The following is an 18690-nucleotide window of genomic DNA, read 5'->3' as shown; positions in this document are numbered from 1 at the left end:
AATTCATGTTCTGATTGTGTCTACTTGTGATGGTCTATATTTAGTTGTTTACCAACTCCATATTAATGGTTTCCACTATGTTCTCCAAATAACCATAACCCATTTGGTGAACATTTATATTCTTGTGAGTTTGAAAAAAAGGAGACTAAAGTTGCTTTGTCATACATTTACATCCCCAACCACCGGAATCAAGAATTTATAAGGTTACTTTATATGCCTCATATCATCCTCTTTTTCTCTAACCATCCCGAGCATCACTGCTACTATCATCAAGACTGACGATAGGTCTGCTGCTTCGTATCTCAGGTTGCCATCTCTAGGTCTGCTTCGTATCTCATCATGAATCATGATGACAGGAAAATTCTGTGATAGGTAAGGAGGGTAAAACAGACGAAAGGTTGCAAGATTATTAGTATTCAAATGTTAGTATACAAATGGGAAAAAGCATTGATGTTAGTACTACAATATGCAACTTCTTGATTTTTTTTTTTTTCTTTGGTTACATGAAAGAAGAAAGGATTACAGAACTTTATAAAAAGCAACCCATGTTTATCTATGCATTTCATCAGCAATGCTTGTGAAAACCAATTAGTCACAAACTATAGAATGAATTTACATCTACGTGCTATAAATAAAAATCATTAACTTGAAAGGTCAACTTGCCTGCTAGCATCTCGGTTTCTACATACCATCGTCCCATAAACCAATCAAACATAAATAAGACCCAGGAAATGAAGATTTCACATGGATGGGTCGGGGCAGTCGTACATCCAATGATTAGTTGAAAGTGTTAACTTGTCTATCAAAATACTCATATGTAATTGGTGGCATTGTGATTCATCGAGGTGGTCACAGGATACGAGGACTTGAGGACCACAAAGTTAGCTCCACAGAAGGCTTATGATAGGTTGCAACAACAAAAGATCGGAATGTTGCAAGTCATGTAATATATATATATATATATATATATATATATATTATCAAAGCTCAACTTTCTTTCTAGTGTAGGTATCAAGACACAGGAAGGATCGAACACAGTACCTTGTTTAGTTTGGTAGCTAAGCCCTGTACTCATGCATGCGCATCCACTTTGTAGAAGACCACTTATTTCCTTTAATAACAGGACATCCACCTGCAATGAGTGCAATAACATTCTGAACGTTTCAAATACATCTGGAAATTGAAACTTCACTCAGGTGGCCAAACACCATTCAACTAACCGTGCAAACTAGATGGATCTGGAGTGGCATCTGGCCTCATGCTCCAGAAGAGTAATGCATCTCCCATCTTTTGGTTTTAACAGAAAGAAACTGCTTTGCACAGTCTGATAGCTCATTATACCATGGTAAAGAACTGCTATTTACCTTCTCAGAAGGGAAACACAGTTTCACCACCTTCCTCAACATGAGAACTGAGCAACAGATATACTTGCAAATGGAAGAAAATGTGTTAGAAGTTGCATGAGAACTGCACTAGCTTACTGACAATGTTATCAGTTTCCAAGTATAATGAGAGGATGATTCTTACAGATACATGAGAAGGGTAGCAATACGTTGACCCCCATTCTTGGTATTGAATTCATCATGGAAAGAATCATAGTGCGGATCGTATTTCTGACCAACTTCATAATGGAGAACCTGAAGACCCTCACCGTGTTCCGTAAAAATATAAAACCAAATTTTAGGTGAGAGATAAAAAAAGAAAGGAAAAAAAAGAAAAAGAAAGGCATCTGAAGAAAAAAAAAGCACCCTTGAGAAACTGATACTAGAATAGAGATGCATAAGTTATTTTGGCCAAGAGAGTAGTGGTTTTATCACTTTGATGAACTGCAATTTTACTAAAGCGCTGATATATACCACCATTAATAGTGTAAAAGTCAAACAATTATATACTTTTTCAATTTATTATTATTCCACAGTGAATAAATATTATGACATTCTAAAAAGAAAAAGATGACCGAATATGAAATATTATCAAAGAAATCATGATGCTGATGTTTATAATCAAGTACTACGCAATCAGACTTTGTGATAATGACATTTCAGTATATAATGATCAGTGTGAACAAGCATTTCAGCTGCACATGGTATCCCGTTGAAATACTCAGTGCAACTTCCACATGCAACAATATTACATATACCAGTAGTCAAAATAACATATTTTTAAAAAAGTAATACTTCACAACAAAGCAGACCAAGACTCAAATATGTCAGTTATGGATGATATGAGCCAAATGATTTAAATCACTTTCAAACAAAGACATACATGTTAGAAGTACTTTGCAAATGCTCCAAAACAAAGTAGTAAAAACTGTACAATCATTGGCTATAAAAACTCACAAGAAGACCAAAATATAGTGCATTAAGTAGGAGAACTGATTTTATAGTACCCAGTGATGAAGTTCTTCAGTTTGTATAATATGCTGAATACTACCTACAGGTATAAAGGTATAATCTGCTATCCTTTTCTCAATTGCACAGATAATTTTGTCTTTTCCTCTTCTAAGAAACATGCTCGAACTCGTCCTCACCCTGGAAAAAAAAAAAAAATATATATATATATATATATATATATACACACACACACACACACACACACAATTACTGAAAACATTTAACTTAACTAGGGAGCAATGTCTGATAAAAAGATAACCTGTGAAATGCAAACCTGCTGTCTTTACTCCAACCAGTGGCACTATCAACAACTGTTGATTTCTCCATGTGAGGCTTCGCTAACTCAATCAGATAGTCACACTCTTTCTTGGACTAATATAATTTGTATACAAAACCATCCATTAGTTCCAATAGAATATCATTAATGAACCTTGCTAAAGGTATAACATGTATAGCCTAACTAGGCAACTTACAAAAGAAAACTTGAGTCACCACTGCAAAGATAACAGCATAAAACGATCTTTGAAATTAATTGCTCTCTTTTATCTGGCCTTTCCTTGTCACCATAAGTGTAACAAAGCTAAGTATGCCATGTATGGGAACTTTGTTTATGTAAATCAAGCAAAACTTGCAGCAAGACTGGCCCAAGGATGAATAATGATCAGAGGTGTCTCACAAGCCAGATGCAATGCTACGCTTGATGCATAGGTCCGCATCACAGACAGAGGTCTATGCATGAAAAAAAAAAATGAAGGACAAATTTGTTCCAAAAACATGTCAAAAATAAAACAAAGTAAAATTCCCTATATGAATCTCCAAGCAGAAAAAGTTTTTCTTTAACAAAGAACCAACAGAGCATAAGATGGTAAAATCAAGAGTTTATAGCTTAAGTCAGCAACAACATAAGAAACTTGATGATGTGGAAAACCAATGATATTGATGTATGTCAGTATGATAATGATTATGAGGACACATATAGAAGGTCAATCTGTACTGATTCATCACAAAAGAAAGTCAAGAATACCTTTGAAGATGATCTTGGAAGTGGCCTAATAAAGATATGAGCACTGGAGAGCTTAAATATTCACAAAGGGAAGATAAATGAGGCAAATTTTCTAAACTATAGTTCCTTAGTGGTTGATATTCTTGGGTAAGTGCACTGTATCAGCAAATAAACTTTTAGCAGCAGATTTCTTGTAAAGGTGATGATAAATTGGTTTTGGAACTGAGAATAAAGATAAAGCCAATGCACAACCAGTTGACCACAATTATCAAAGGATTTGGAGGCATTCAATCTGACCATGATATCAAAGAACTCACAAGCATTGAGATATGTGACAAAGATGCCACTTCGTCAATAGATTCAAAGGTCGGCAGATAAGTAGCCTAATTCTCTCAACAGCCTTTCATTGGGACAAAGAATTCCATAAGTCATGACCGGAACAATTGTAACTCATTTGTGCAAACTCACGGATGGATTAGGAGAATCTCTCTGCAGAGAGGAAACAAATGGTGGAAATTCCACCATTTGACGGATCCATAAATGAAGCTAATCTTTCAGCATCAAAGTTGAGAAATCAAGCAGAATACAAGCAATTACTGCTATTCCGGTTTCTTCCCAGTCTTAGAACAGACCTCATTACTAATTAGATTCAGAAGCAGCATATATATTGCACCTTTCAACAAACGGATTCTGTCACGCGTTCCAACAAATGTAACAGAAGAACCAGGGAACAGTAATAAAAGGAGGAAAGCAGAACATGAAGGAAACCAACCAGAAATTTGTGGTATATAAACGCCCTAGGCTCCCACGAGAGCACCTCCGTCCACTGATCCCCTATCTGCCCCATATCATCCTTCCTGCAAAATCTGAAAACACAATCAACGCCCAAGAGCAAAAGAAGCCCGCAGATCCGAGGCGAAACGCCAACAGGTCCGATCGATCTCCTCACGCAATTACAACCAAGGGCAAAAGCTCAACGTACGCTTCGTGGACGGATCGAAGGGGGCGGAGGTCAGGCTTAGCGCGGTCGTCGGAACCGACGGGGAGCGAGAAGACTCCGAAGCCGAGGAGCATCGGCAGGACGACCGACGCGGTCAGGAGGGCCGCCAGGATCAGAGTGAACGAGGAGGATCTCCGGCCGAGGAGCGTCCGGGAGTACCGCGCGCCCCTCGCCATGGTTGCCGCCGCCTTGGGAGACCGCGGTGATCTTGGAAGAGCAGAGTGCCGAGTTGATGGGGGTTGGGGGAAGAGAGAGACTTCTTCGACGGTGGCTTGGTGTTATTGGAAGTCCGCGTTCGTGTTCCTTCGTGAAATTTCTCGTCGAGATCGGGATTTGACATAACGCCATTTTTTGGACCACTTTCACTAACCAGTTTCGTCGTACCTAAGCATTTCTCGCGCCATAAATCGCGTCTTATTTGTCTAGAGTCGTTTGAAGTCCTCATCTCTTCATCCCAGATTATTTATATATTAGTATTTATTTTCTAAAAATTTAAAATTAATTCTAACATATGAAATGTAGAGTTCAACATCTCATCATCATTCAGACTCGTCTTACTGACCAATGTTTCACCGACACGTGTTCATCATCTCATTATTGTATGAAAACCTCCAAGTAATCCAATTATCATAACCCAATCAAAATATTAATTAAGACATCAAGAGAGACTGTGAGTTTAAATATTGTATTTCAACTTTTAAGTTGTCTAATAATCCAACTAAAATATATATCATTCTTAAAATATTTATCGGTGGGTTTCTGCTTCACAAGGGGGCGGATTTTTTCGTAATTTTCTAATATTTTATGGAGTCATGAAGAACATGTTGTCGTCTTCAAAGCTCCGTATCCTTCACTCTAATCAATCCATGAAAAGGAGGTGGCAAGAAAACAGAACGCCCCACTGTCGCTGATCAACACAAAAGGAGGCCACGTAAGCTGAATGTTTGACTTTGAAGAACAACAAAGCATAGGTTGTAGATTCCGACCCCTGTAAAGGAAGGAACGGCGAACTCCAAATCGTCTCCGTTTCTCCTTCCTCATCACCCACTACAATGACTTCTTTTACATGCATACGACGACTCCAAGCGACATGAGTGTGATAAGATCTATAAGCAGTGCAAGGATCAACTAAGAGTGTGGAGAAAGCAGAAGGTGCCATGCTACTGTTGTGGCTTGGAAAAAAAGCAGCCAAAACAGGGATCCATTGGCATCTGAAGTGCAGCAGCAGAAGGATGTATGAAAGAGCACTGAGGAATGTTTATGCTCTAAATCATATCCCTTGGCATGCAGATCAGATTTGTATGTTCACGGGTTGCCCCATAAAATCTGCAACCAGTGAACTGTTCCTACCCAAATCAATTGTCCTGCGAGCGAGTGATTTCTCTAAGCTCCTAAAATAATGAATAGTGATACGAGTGTGTGTGATCACTCCTTCCACATAAACAAGAAGGGAGAGCAAGGATTGGAAGAAGAAGCAGGGGTGGTGGCAGTATCCTGACATGCTGGTGTACAACTAGAGCAGTCCATGTCGGACTCGGCGATGCTGATGAGGGGGAATTGGAACAGCAGGCTGTTAGCTCCGTCGATGTCGTCCCACATGGAGCTCCCAGGACCCCAGGTGCTGAACCATGCTGCATCGGCGTCGTCCCATACCATCTCCGACGGCTGCAGCGTGGATTCCGTTGTTCCGGGCTTGCTTCCGATGGGTTTGTACAGTACCGATGGGGTGTCCGCAAGCTGGTTGTGCCACCGGTTATAGTCTCAGCTACGGCAGATGGAGTGTTTGATTGCCTGGGCTCGTCCTGCTATTGGTGTTGCTTGGATTCTTGCGGAGTGGCAAGAGCAAAGGACGAGAGGGAAGAACATGAAGCCTCACCTCTGCTACTACCGCCGCCGCCGCCTTTGCAGAGGAAGAGGTTGGGGAAGTTGAGCCGCGCGTTCTCGACCCTGAGCTTGAATGCCTCGCGGTCATACGCGAGGGCGGCGTCCTCCGCGGTGTCGAAGGTGCCGAGCCAGAGGCGGGTACGGTTCTTCGGAAGGCGGATCTCCACCACCCACTTCCCCCAGTGCCGCTGCCGTACGCCGCGGTACATCTTCGTCGGGCCGAGACAGAGGGCAGCATCGGAGGCCGAAAGAATCCGGCATACACCGAAGCCGGCATTCACCTCCTCTCCTGCCCAGAAAAATAGCCTCGCGGGCTGAGGTTTAGCGACTCGCTCCAGTACTTCAGTAGCTGTTCCTGATACACCTGCTGCTGCTGCCGAGACATCGCCACCGGGGCCGCTCCCTCCGTCATAAACAACGGAGAAGTTGGATAAGCTCCAATTTGATACGGATGACTGTGCGCAAAAGATATCATCTGCTGCTGCTGTTGCTGGTGAAACTGATTTGAACTGGGTAGGGGCAGGGTGAGTGGCGCGTACAGAACGGGCTGAGGACCCTCGCGAGCGAAAGGAAAGAACAGCCTCGAAGATGTAAAAGGCCGGGGCGAACAGGCCGGAGCGAGCGCGTCGAAGGAGTACGAGATGGAAGAGGATGAGGGAGAGCGGTGCCGGTCCGGGCTTCTAATCTTCTTGAGCGGCCTAGTCGCCTCCCAGCTCCCTGGCGGCGGTGGAATTCGCCGCGTGCCCTCGGGCACCACGAGCTGCAGTTTCCCCATCTCTCTTCTCCCGCGACTCCCACCGTTCTTCTCCGACCCCTCCATGCACAGCCAGCCGCCCGCTCCCAGGAGATTGTTCCAACGGAAGAAAGTCCAAATCCCCGGTCAAAGAAGAGGGATGGAGAGCTGACGGCCGGGAACCGCGGGGGATGTGGGTGGCTTGCAGGAAGTAGGCGGAGGGGGAGAGAGAGAGAGTTGCCGTGGTCGTGTTGTATGCTGTGGCTCGTGACTCTCCGGGGTGGTGCAGCAGCGGCGCCTTAAGAGGGAGGGAAAAAGAGGGCGTGGCAGATATTTGGACTCCCGGACACGGTCGGTGGAGTGGGGCTCGCCGCGCAAATTCTTTTTAGATTGGCCTCTCAGGCGGGGCCCGCAATGAGACGAGACCGCAAGCGTGGACTTTGAGATCCAACGCACGCCGATCTGGCCGTCCGCACGACTCTCGAGGGCCGCCCCCCGCGCACGTGCTTTGTAAAGATTTGCCTCCCCCGCCTTCCCCATTTACGCCGATCTGACCTTCAGCACCCATCTCAAAGTCTCGCTGCTGTTGGCCATTCCCCGCGGTTCCCTCCCACTTTGGCATTTATCCTCCCACCAACAAGAAAACAAAAACATTTTTTAAGCGCCCACAAACAGCAAATTTGTTCCCACAGTGATTCAACTTCCAAATCACAATGGAAGCAATTGCGCACAACCATTTGTGTGAGCATATTGATAGGGGAGTCACTACAGAGCCAACGAGGACACGGACGGTGACGCCAGCCATCCTGTGGCCGGTCAACCAAAGTGACTTCCCTCGATGGCAACACGACGTGACACGACGCCACCCGTGCGTGGCCCACACCCTGCCCGAGTGAGCGGACATTAACGCCGACCCGACGTCGCCAACGTCACCCGCTCTCAGTCAACCGTCCCGTCGCCCATATCCTGCACGCTCACCCAAATGTAGAAGGCGACGATCGAGGCCGCCCATACCCTGCGACAGGATGGTCCGCCACGCGACCCTAATTGCGATGTCACATCCAGTCAGAGGCACGACCCTGCTCTGACAGGAAGGAACATCATATAGTATCAGGCCCAAACTATAAAGAGTCCAGAGCCCTAAAGGGCCAGGAAGAGAAAGGGGTGAAGAGTACCAGTTCCTCGGACGAAAATCCCCTTCACAACATCCACTAATTAGATCGTCGGAGGGGTCGGACGGAAGATACGGTCCGACCTTTTTGCAGGTACACGACGATCACTCCACCTCGACGCTGAGGCTAGCCATTTCTCCAGACAACGTCACAATTGGACTCCCGCGAACGCTTCTCCAAAAGATGCTAAGAAGCGCTGCCATCGATCCCCGACATCCGGACCCTTGAACCGAGCCGTACTGTCCCCAAGGTTGCGGCTTAAGCAGGTGCAGTCCGCATCACATATAAATATATTTTCTTTTTAGTGTAGAAATAGAAAGAAAATCTAAAAATATTTTAATTATTTTCAACCATAACAAATCCCGCGTGTTATATGTACATTATCATCCCCTCCATTCTCCTGCTGCAGTCACTGCCCAAGAAATGTATTAAAGTTCTTTCAGGGTCTCCATCTCTCGGCAGCATGCAGACAAACTCGTCGCGTCAACCCAGTCCATATCATCCCCTTCTCTTTCGGCAGCCAGCAGAACAAGTCAACCACATACGGCCGTCGTAAAGTCGGTGGTCCGCCGGCCGCCGTCATCATACCTACACCTACCATCTTACTATAATAACGATAACAATAATGACAATGATAAAAATATTATACTACCAAATCACATAAATATCAGCTTCCTTTCCATTATTGCTGTTGGACACGTGTCTCTTCCCTACTCACTACCAAGTACTTCTTCAAGCTTAATCTATTACTTGATGGTTGACATACTGCCATACACCACCATCCATCTCTCTTTCTTCTTGTGCTCCTCACCTTCAGGAAGTACTAGTAATTTGTTTTGTATATCTCGTATCTTATTTTAGGTGATCTACCATTATATATACCAGTTCTTGGGGTGTGGTCGATTGTCATAGTATAAGAGGGGAGCAAGTGTCAACCTTATCAAGACGGAACTTAAGGAATAAGTGCAATGTACACCATCAATGGTGATTAGGGTTGGCCACTAAAGTTTTTAGTGGAATATATTAAGTTAATACCTAGGATTAGCGTGATGGATGACTATCTTTAGCTTGGTGTTATCAATCATTAGGTTTATTAATATAGGGTCAACCATAAAGGAAGGATGGTGGGAGTGGTATCTTTGTCTTAGTTAAGTACCGTGGTCAACCGATAAAATGATTGGATATGGGTCTATCAGCACCACTATGGATGGATTAGTATTTTTATGGTGATTATGCTAGGCATAAAACACTTGACATCTAACACTACATTAATTAGTCCTAATTGAGTTTATGAGGAGTATAAACATTAAAAAGATAAGTTTTTGATAGTGATACACATGATCGTGATGTCTTATGCTTCACTTAACTAAATATCAATTAGGGAGATCCTACTATGCCCTTCCACCGATCAACCCAGGTATAATAACTGTTCCAAAATAATTAAGATTGTAAAGTTTTACACCTATCCATCATCGATGAATTAAAGTACATAACTCGTACAAGAGAATGGTGCCTCGTACTCCTGAAGGACGCATCAATCGGAGAAGAAGAGAAGAGGAGCTCCTTCAAGCAGAGAAGAGGAGAACATGGTTTCTTTAAGCCATCGAGCGACTGATCTCGGGCTCGATCTGTACTGATTCATCACAAAAGAAAGTTAAGAATACCTTTGAAGATGATCTTGGAAGTGGCCTGATAAAGATATGAGCACCGGAGAGTTTAAATATTCACAAAAGGAAGATAAACGAGGCAAAATTTCTAAACTATAGTTCCTTAGTGGTTGATATTCTTGGGTAAGTGCAGTTTATAAACAAGATGGACCATAAAATACGTAAGAACGGCGCCGTACTTTTGTAATAACTGATGAACCTCTGTTTTGTAATAACTGATGAACCTCTCTTCTCTATTCGACAAGGAGCTAGAGCACTAACCTATCTCTACTCGGGAAAGCGGAAACAGTACCTTTGACCTCAGACGTTCTTTACTCTTATACTTATGTACCAATACTTACTTTAGATTTCTCGGTGTTGGGCAGAGAGTCACGCAGGGCGAAAAAGGAAAAGTGTTTAACTCCATCCACAATAACGTAACTTCCCGCTTCTTATTCATATGCTTATTACTCCTTACCTGGAACTTGAACAAGCAATTCTCCACTGTTAACTGGAAATCAATCGTATTCACTACTTACCGCTGAAGAAGGGCATTATCAACTACTACTAAGGTCAAGGCAATCAGTCCAATCACCTTTTTCGTCGCCAACACCAAGATACCGCACTGCCTCTGATCCAACTTCTATACCTTATACAGATACAGCTTGTTCATTTGCTCGAACTCAAAGTCTACGAGCGGTTCATAAAGGAGATCGGAATAAGTCTCAAATCCGTCAGCTGGAGCAGGCAGGGTCGCTCTCAGTTCTTAATATTTGAAACACTCGCTGTCAGTTCTTAATAACTGATGAACTCGCTGTCAGTTTTTAAATTTCCCTGCCGAACGGCGCTGCTCCGGTGGCGTATACCTGAAAGGCTCTACTCTCCCTTCTGCAGCGAACAACACATTTCTCCCACACCTTTCTTCTCCCACTATCACTCTGCGTCGGCACCTCGGCACCTCACCTGTTGCTGCGTCGGCACCTCGACACCTCGGCACTATCACTCTGCGTCGGCACCTCGGCACCTCACCTGTTGCTGCGTCGGCACCTCGGCACCTCACCTCGGCACTATCACTCTGCGTCGGCACCTCGGCACTATCACTCTGCAGCGAACAACACCTTTCCGGTAGCGTATACCTATAGCTGCGTCGGCACCTCGGCACCTCACCTGTTTCTTAAATCCGCTGCATCACTCGTGTTTCTCTGCTCATCTTCCCCTGCTTCATTGATTTGGTTTCTCTGCTCATCTTCCCCTGTTTCATTGATTTGGTTTCTCTGCTCATCTTCCACGCAAGTCCTGTTCGATCGGAGAAGAGGAGAAGAGGAGCTCCACGCAAATCCTCTGTTCGATCAGAGAAGAGGAGAAGAGGAGAAGAGGAACTTCTTAGAGATACTATAGTGGTAATCATAGAAAATGTGAGGACCAAATTTTATGTATGGATGTTTAGGATCATAGGATTTTTATGACCAGTGTGCAGAATTGCACTAAGCCATAATCTAATAGGACTTCAGGTTTATGGCCATCATTACATTGATGTAGTGGCAGACAAAACAAATGTGCCTGGGGCTCCATTACCCCCACTTACAATAAACTCCACTGAGAACACTGTATAATCCACTAAATGAATTTTACTGTGACATTAGAAAGGCACACATATTCCTTATCATCAACATTAACTTTGTCAAAACAGTGGCATTCAAACTTTATATAGTTTAAAAGCCACTTGCAGTTCTTCCTTTCTGGAAAAATAGCATTTCAGTGGCTGACCTAATGATACCACCACCTCCCCCTCTGTTCTAAATGATTCTTGAACCAGCTCCTTCCACTGCTAAAAATATGTCTTCAGTGACAATTTCTTCATGCCCACTGATCTCAGCTCTTGTAGGCTGCAGTGATCTTGCTGACCCCAAATAGATCTGTTTAACTTTTTTTTTTTTTTTCTTTCATGGCTGTTTAAGCATCTTTTGATGATCTAGCTCCTTGAAAAGAACTTTATTGGCGAGTTTGATGTGGTTAGCACTATCAATTGATGCTTGTAGTGGCCATTGCTTCTTTAATGAAAAGATAGCTTTTCAAGATCAAGAAAGGCCAAATAAGTGCTTTGTTTGAGTAAACTAGCAGAGCTGACTATCAGCTGCAATTTTGTGTTGCTTGAAACGGTGCAGTGTCTTCTCTTGCTGATTTAGTTGTCACTGCAAACAGATTAAATATTGTTCATGATTTAGTTCTGTGTTTGAAAGCTTATGCAAGCAGTAAAACTATTTGATCAGTAGGCCCTTCAAGATTTTGCATTGAAGTTGGAAATTAGGTCTGGAGAAGGCCATCTTCAGGTCATGTCAGATACTTTGAAGCCATAATAATATTTGCATAGATTTATGTATCGAAAACATCCGATAAATATTTTTTCATGTGAAAATGTATTTGTAATGTAGTGTTTTGGTCGAAGAACAGTGCATCATATAGTAGGACTAGTCCAATAGACATCAAAATTTTGGGAAAGATGCCAGTTTGACCCAAATGGACATATGTTAGGGCTACTATATTTTCAAAATTTTTAATATTTATGATTTTTTCAGCTTTGTGAACTGTGGAAATTTTTTATTTTTGGAGAACTTTTCTCATTTCACAAAAATATCGTCGATTCAAGAAATATATTTTGACATTTGAGCTTAGAAATTGTGTCCCTTGTAAAACTTATGACGTAATAAAATATGTCCTCATGTGTTTTGCCCAAAATATAAAACCAGTGCATCTGGACTGGTCCAATTAACCTTAAGTTACTAGGAAAAGCTTCAATTGCACCTAAATGGACGTATGTTACTTGTTCTACATTTTTAGGAAACTCTTCAATATTTTTATGAATTATTAAATATGCATTGTTTTTGTCCAAAATCAAAAAACAGTGCATCGCATAATAGGAATGATCCAATTGAACTCAAAATTTTAAGAGAAGCTTCAATTGGACCCAAATGTACAAATGTATTGGGTTTTCATTTTACAAAAGATTTATAATATTTTTATGAATTATTCAGCTTGTGCTATTTTTTTTTTTTTGATAACTTTTCCCATTTCGATAGTATATCATGGATCCTTGTAATGGTTTACATGATTCAATTATTAATGGTTTAAATCCTCAATATGTAGATTGTCTTAGAGTTAGAGTTGACTTATATGTTAAGTTACATATACAGAAAATTATTTTAAATTGTTTATTATTGGAAGACCAAATTTCTTTATGTTTTGATCAAATCAAATGACTTAATATTTAGTCATTTAAAAATAATTTACATCAAGTTTTTATATTAAAAACTAATTATAGGATTTAAATGATACTATTTTTTCTAAGAATTCAAATGTTTACTTTATATTTTTTAAAGATATCAATTAATTTTGCTACATGTTGCTTAGTGGCCAACCTCAATCCTCGAAAGTAGGATGCTAGGATGATATCATGTCTTCACCATTTTTAAATTAATTTAATTTATTTATATTTTAATTATAAGTTTTTTAAGATTTAGAGAATCCTATCTATTGGAAGATCAATTTAAAAATGATTTTGCTTATTGCTTGACAGGAACAAAAGGCATCTGGTCAAATGACGGAGCAATATACTCCAAGTGCGGTTGAGAAATTGTGGGTATATTTTTTTTCTTAAATAAATATCTAATCAGTAAATTTTGATAATATTTTATCTTATTTAGATGGTACACATGCTGGGAAGCTTCGGACATTTTTACGACAGATTCAAGCAGTTCGAAGACACAATTTGCAATGGTTCGTTATAAATTTATTCTCATAAACTTTTTATTCGTAGCGGTAATGATTTTTTATTTTTATTTAAAAATTTTGAGTTTATATAATGATGGAATAATACAAGACATTTTTATGTACGAAGTAGAAAGTGAACTGCCATATCGCTATATATGTACAAAATATTCTTTAGCAACAAACATAAATATGGAGTGAGACTGTTAGAGAATAATATGAAGGGGTCAATGGGTAGGAGGAGGGTAACAAAGTATTAGGAGGAAATAAAAGTTTTAGGAGGAGAAAACCAATTGAAGGGGGAGGGGAAGAAAGCTTGTTGGAGGCTATCTGTTACACATATTTGAGTCCTTGATGTAACATAACAGATAAGAAAATCAGGAAAAAATGAATTGATAGGCCATATGAACTTGAAACTTAGTATTATATTCTCGCAATCTTGAACAATAACATATACTTATGTTATAGGATTCATGTTTTTTTTGACATTGACCTTGTTATGATGACAAGTCCAGCATTATGGATCATCGAGCAGTGTTGCCTAACTTTTATATTGTCTTACTTGTTGCGGGGAACAACCGTATGCCGTGGCCTCGGGGCCGACGCGGCTTGGTTCGGGGTCCGAATGCGAGGGGATCCGACGCGACGTTCCTCGGAGCAGTTGGGGTGGCCGATCATGGGGGGTCCGGATGGGATGTAGTGCGGGGGGTGAGGCCTCGCCGCGGCGACTGGAAGGGGCGACCTCGCCTTCGTTCCTGCACACAGGTCGGGTCGGAAGCTCGGCCCGACCCCTCCGACGATCAAGCCAGATGATATGGAGAAGGGTTTTTGGTGTGAAGCTCCCCCCTTTTCGTTTAGAACTCGGGGGTATTTATAGGGTAGTTTAGCGTTACCTGATGTGCCCGCCTGTGGGAGGCAGGATCGTACCTCTGATGGCGTCTGACACTGTTGTTGACGTTGCGTGGAGAACCGGATTGCCGCAGGGTATGGGCGAGGGTCGGTCGTTGTCCTCCCCTATCGTGGTCAAGTGCGCAGGGTTGGAAGTCGTCGCCTGATAGCGGACGACGTCAGCGCGTGTCGAGTCAGCGTTATTGCCTTCCTCATTGGGCAGAGTGGCGCCTAGGTGGGGCCGTCGTCGTGACACGTCATGCCGCCATCATTACCCCTATCATATTCCCCCCCCGGAAGGAGCTATGCGTCGGTTATCGCAGGGGGGGGGGGTCCGAGGCATGGCTTCATCCCCTGGTGCCGTGGTAGTCTCAGGTGGCATGAGGTCGAACTCGTCTCGCGCGGGCGGAGCCTCGGGCATTATGCGGCCGAGGAGCGTGATGCAAACGGGTTGGCCATGCTGGTGTATCTCGGGCATTACGCGGTCGAGGAGCACGACGCAGGCGGGTTGGCCGCGCTGGTGGCCTCGGGCGTTATGCGGCCGAGGAGCACGATGCAAGCGGGTTGGCCATGCTGGTGTGTCTCGGGCATTACGTGGCCGAGGAGCACGACGCAAACGGGTTGGCCACGCTAGTGGCCTCGGGCATTATGCGGCCGAGGAGCACGACGCAGGCAGGCCGGCCACGCTGGTATGTCTCGGAAACATGGTGCCAAGGAACACGATGCAGGCGGGTTGGCCGCGCTGGTGGCCTCGGGCATTATGCGGCCGAGGAGCACAACGCAAACGGGTTGGCCATGCTGGTGTGTCTCGGGCATTATGCGGCCGAGGAGCACGACGCAGGCGGGCCGGCCACGCTGGTATGTCTCGGGAACATGGTGCCAAGGAACACGACGCGGGCGGGCTGGCCGTGCTGGTGTGTCTCGGGAACATGGGGCCAAGGAGCATGACGCATGCGGGTTGCCCGTGCTGGTGTGTCTCGGGCATTGCGCGGCCGAGAAGCACGACGCATACGGGCAGACCGCGCAGGTGTGGTCACGAGGGTCATGCGGCCGAGTAGCACGACGCAGGTGGGCAGACCGCACATGCGTGGTTGCGAGGATCAGGCGACCGAGAAGCACAGCACAGGCGGGCTGGCCACGCTGGTGGGCCTCGGGCATTATGCGGCCGAGGAATGACCTCGGGCGACATGTAGCCGAGGGATGACCTCGAGCGACATGTAGCTGAGGGGATACTTTGGTCTGGCCGGCGATTGATCGCTCAACCGTGCACGGGTGGCCAAGCTTCGGAGGCAGGCGGATGAGGCTCGGGCTGGAGCGGGTCCTGAGGCAGTCACGGCGGCCGAGCAGTGCACCTCGGATTTGGAGGCGGAGGTGACGCACCTTCGATCCGAGCTCCAAGCGTCCGCAGAGCGGCTCGCGGATTTTCAGACGCGGCTGGAGGCGTCTGAGGAGCGGAACACGGAGCTCCAGACGCAGTTGAGGGCGTCCGTGGCCGAGGCTCGCTCGGCGAGGGCGGACTCCCTTGAACTGATCCGCCGCCTGAAAGAGTCGCGCGCCGAGGCGCAGGGGGCCTCCGAGGCCCTTAATGCTGAGATCCTCCAAAGACCGGAGAAGGATAAGAAGCTGATCGAGGGCTACAAGGGTTCCTCGGGCTTTCAGCTCGGCCTTGTTCTGACCGGGCGGGTCTCGTATGAATACGGGTATCGGATTGCCCTTGCTCGTTTCAAGGCACGCAATCCTGACGCGGAGGTCGTAGAGGATCCCTTTGATTCGTTCCTCGAGGATCTGGGCGTCAACATGCCAACCGAGGTTCCCTTCGACGACAGCCCGGATGCCCCCGAGAAATGAAGGCCTCTGTACTTTTGCTTTGTTTTGCTCGGTCGTTGTAACGCGCTTCTTGATTAGATATAGTCTTTTTCTTCTTCTCAATTGGTTGCCTGCGTCTCCTGATGCCTTAGTAGAGTTCTGGCCAAGTCTTTGTTCATGGAAAGAACTTTTTTAGATTTTGTGTGTTCCAAGTCCTTGGCAGAGAATGACCCATCATTGTTGTGAGTCGAAATGTACCGACCCCGACAACCTCGGCCACCCAGTAAGGTCCTTCCCAGTTGGGAGCCAGCTTACCGTGCTCGGGTCGAATCGCTGACCTCGACCCTCCGTAGGACTAGGTCGCCTAGTTTGATGGGTCGGGGTCGCACCTTTCAGTTGTAGACCCTCACAACCGCTCTCTTATAAGAGAGGGCTTTCAAGTGCGTGTCGGCGCGCCGCTCCTCCAGCAGGTCGAGGGCGATCCGAAGTCCTTCGTTTGAGACTTCCTCGTTATAACTTCCTGATCCGTTGGTGGGCCGGTGGGATGGTCTCACCCGGGGCAGCTGGGTTGGGCCGACGGGGATTCCGCGGCCAGATTTTATCCGCGGAGGACTTCATCCCGACATAGCTCGGGATTTGTACACCCTGTCCTTCGAGGTCTTGCTTAGCAAATCCGCTAAGTCGCTGTTGTGGGTAAGTGTTTGTTTCGCCCTCCTGCTTGTACGCTTTTGGACAGACTTTGTTTTGACTTCGCTCTTTCACAGGGCAACCACTATGCCGCGGCGCTGATGGACTACGTTCGTGACGCGGGGCACGTTATTACTGCCCTAAGTAGCAACAATGTCGAGCTTCGGAGGCAGGCGGATGAGGCTCGGGCTGGAGCGGGTCCCGAGGCGGTCGCGGCGGCCGAGCAGTGCGCCTCAGATTTGGAGGCGGAGGTGACGCGCCTTCGATCCGAGCTCCAGGCGTCCGCGGAGTGGCTCACGGATTTTCAGACGCGGCTGGAGGCGTCTGAGGAGTGGAACACGGAGCTCCAGACGCAGTTGAGGGCGTCCATGGCCGAGGCTCGCTCGGCGAGGGCGGACTCCCTTGAACTGATACGCCGCCTGGAAGAGTCGCACGCCGAGGCGCAGGGGGCCTCCGAGGCCCTTGATGCTGAGATCCGCCAAAGACCGGAGAAGGATAAGAAGCTGATCGAGGGCTACAAGGGTTCCTCGGGCTTTCAGCTCGGCCTTGTTCGGACCGGGCGGGTCTCGTATGAGTACGGGTATCGGATTGCCCTTGCTCGTTTCAAGGCGCGCAATCCTGACGCAGAGGTCGTAGAGGATCCCTTTGATTCGTTCCCCGAGGATCTGGGCGTCAACATGCCAACCGAGGTTCCCTTCGACGACAGCCCGGATGCCCCTAAGAAATGAAGGCCTCTGTACTTTTGCTTTGTTTTGATCTGTCGTTGTAACACACTTCTTGAATAGATATAGTCTTTTTCTTCTTCTCAGTTGGTTGCCTGCGTCTCCTGATGCCTTAGTAGAGTTCTGGCCAAGTCTTTGTTCATGGAAAGAACTTTTTTAGATTTTGTGTGTTCCAAGTCCTTGGCAGAGAATGACCTATCATTGTTGTGAGTCGAAATGTACCAACCCTGACAACCTCAGCCACCCGGTAAGGTCCTTCCCAGTTGGGAGCCAGCTTACCGCGCGCTCGGGTCGGATCGCTGACCTCGGTCCTCCGTAGGACTAGGTCGCCTAGTTTGATGGGTCGGGGTCGCACCTTTCAGTTGTAGACCCTCACGACCGCTCTCTTATAAGAGAGGGCTTTCAAGTGTGCGTCGGCGCGCCGCTCCTCCAGCAGGTCGAGGGCGATCCGAAGTCCTTCGTTTGAGACTTCCTCGTTATAACTTCCTGTCCGAAGGGTGGCGATGGCTACGTCAAGCGGAAGGACAGCTTCAGTTCCGAACGTGAGGCTGTAGGGGGATTCTCCAGTTGCGGTTTTCGAAGTGGTGCGCAACGCCCATAGCACGCTCGGGAGTTCGTCCGTCCAAGCCGATCGGGTCGCGGACACTCTTCTTTTAAGCCCGTCTAGGATAGACCGATTGGTCACCTATGCCAGTCCGTTCGTCTGAGGGTGATCCACCGAGCTGAACCTTAGCTGGATTCTGTGGTGCGCGCAGAACTCCCAAAACTTTCGTCCGACGAACTGGGGCTCGTTATCTGTGATGATGGTTTTGGGCAAGCCGAACAGAGTCACCAGGTTCTTCCATACGAACTTTTCTATTTGTTGTTCTGTGATCGTCGCCAGTGGTTCGACCTCGACCCACTTTGTGAAATAATCCACTCCCACGACGATGTATCTTCGCTGTCCCGAGGCTGGGGGGAAAGGACCGAGGAGGTCCAAAACCCATTGCGC

General features: G+C 45.8%; 2 protein-coding genes and 1 pseudogene across 13 annotated transcripts in view; 1 reads left to right on the top strand and 2 right to left on the bottom strand.

The window, feature by feature from the left end:
• Positions 1-89: 89 nt before the first annotated feature.
• Positions 90-4784, bottom strand: LOC135637164 (probable prolyl 4-hydroxylase 3). 12 transcript variants are annotated; one of them, XM_065149651.1, is made up of 8 exons: positions 4379-4780; positions 4169-4262; positions 2653-2765; positions 2390-2531; positions 1528-1637; positions 1221-1427; positions 1042-1132; positions 90-363 (listed from the first exon to the last, which is right to left on the bottom strand). In XM_065149651.1, exons 1-6 carry the CDS (start codon positions 4570-4572, stop codon positions 1400-1402), a joined length of 681 nt encoding a protein of 226 aa, XP_065005723.1. In that variant the 5' UTR covers positions 4573-4780; the 3' UTR covers positions 90-363; positions 1042-1132; positions 1221-1399. The 12 variants fall into 12 exon arrangements, with proteins under 12 accessions (XP_065005723.1, XP_065005728.1, XP_065005725.1 ...); XM_065149656.1 differs by having other exon boundaries at positions 2438-2531; positions 4379-4778; XM_065149653.1 differs by having other exon boundaries at positions 2668-2765; positions 4379-4778.
• A 521-nt stretch (positions 4785-5305) lies between these two features.
• On the bottom strand, positions 5306-7632 carry LOC135635150 (ethylene-responsive transcription factor ERF053-like; annotated as a pseudogene).
• A 5005-nt stretch (positions 7633-12637) lies between these two features.
• LOC135636449 (valine--tRNA ligase, mitochondrial 1-like) overlaps positions 12638-18690 on the top strand; it is a 28952-nt gene continuing 22899 nt past the window's right edge. Inside the window, exons 1-3 of the mRNA XM_065148139.1 lie at positions 12638-12643; positions 13406-13464; positions 13533-13605. Coding sequence (XP_065004211.1) covers positions 12638-12643; positions 13406-13464; positions 13533-13605 — 138 coding nt within the window. The remainder of the gene's footprint in view (positions 12644-13405; positions 13465-13532; positions 13606-18690) is intronic.

Source organism: Musa acuminata, chromosome BXJ3-4 (genome assembly GCF_036884655.1).
Source record: "Musa acuminata AAA Group cultivar baxijiao chromosome BXJ3-4, Cavendish_Baxijiao_AAA, whole genome shotgun sequence".
Lineage (NCBI taxonomy): Eukaryota > Viridiplantae > Streptophyta > Magnoliopsida > Zingiberales > Musaceae > Musa > Musa acuminata.
Note: the sequence above shows the minus strand (reverse complement) of the source record. Positions and strands in the feature narration are given on the sequence as shown.

Coding starts and splice junctions, on each gene's coding strand:
- LOC135637164 (XM_065149651.1), bottom strand. CDS start 4,572: ATGGCGAGGGGCGCGCGGTACTCCCGGACGCTCCTCGGCCGGAGATCC. Junction 1,638..2,389: donor CTGAAGAACTTCATCACTGG/GTACTATAAAAT, acceptor GAGGGTCTTCAG/GTTCTCCATTATGAAGTTGG. Junction 1,428..1,527: donor GCTACCCTTCTCATGTATCT/GTAAGAATCATC, acceptor TCCATTTGCAAG/TATATCTGTTGCTCAGTTCT.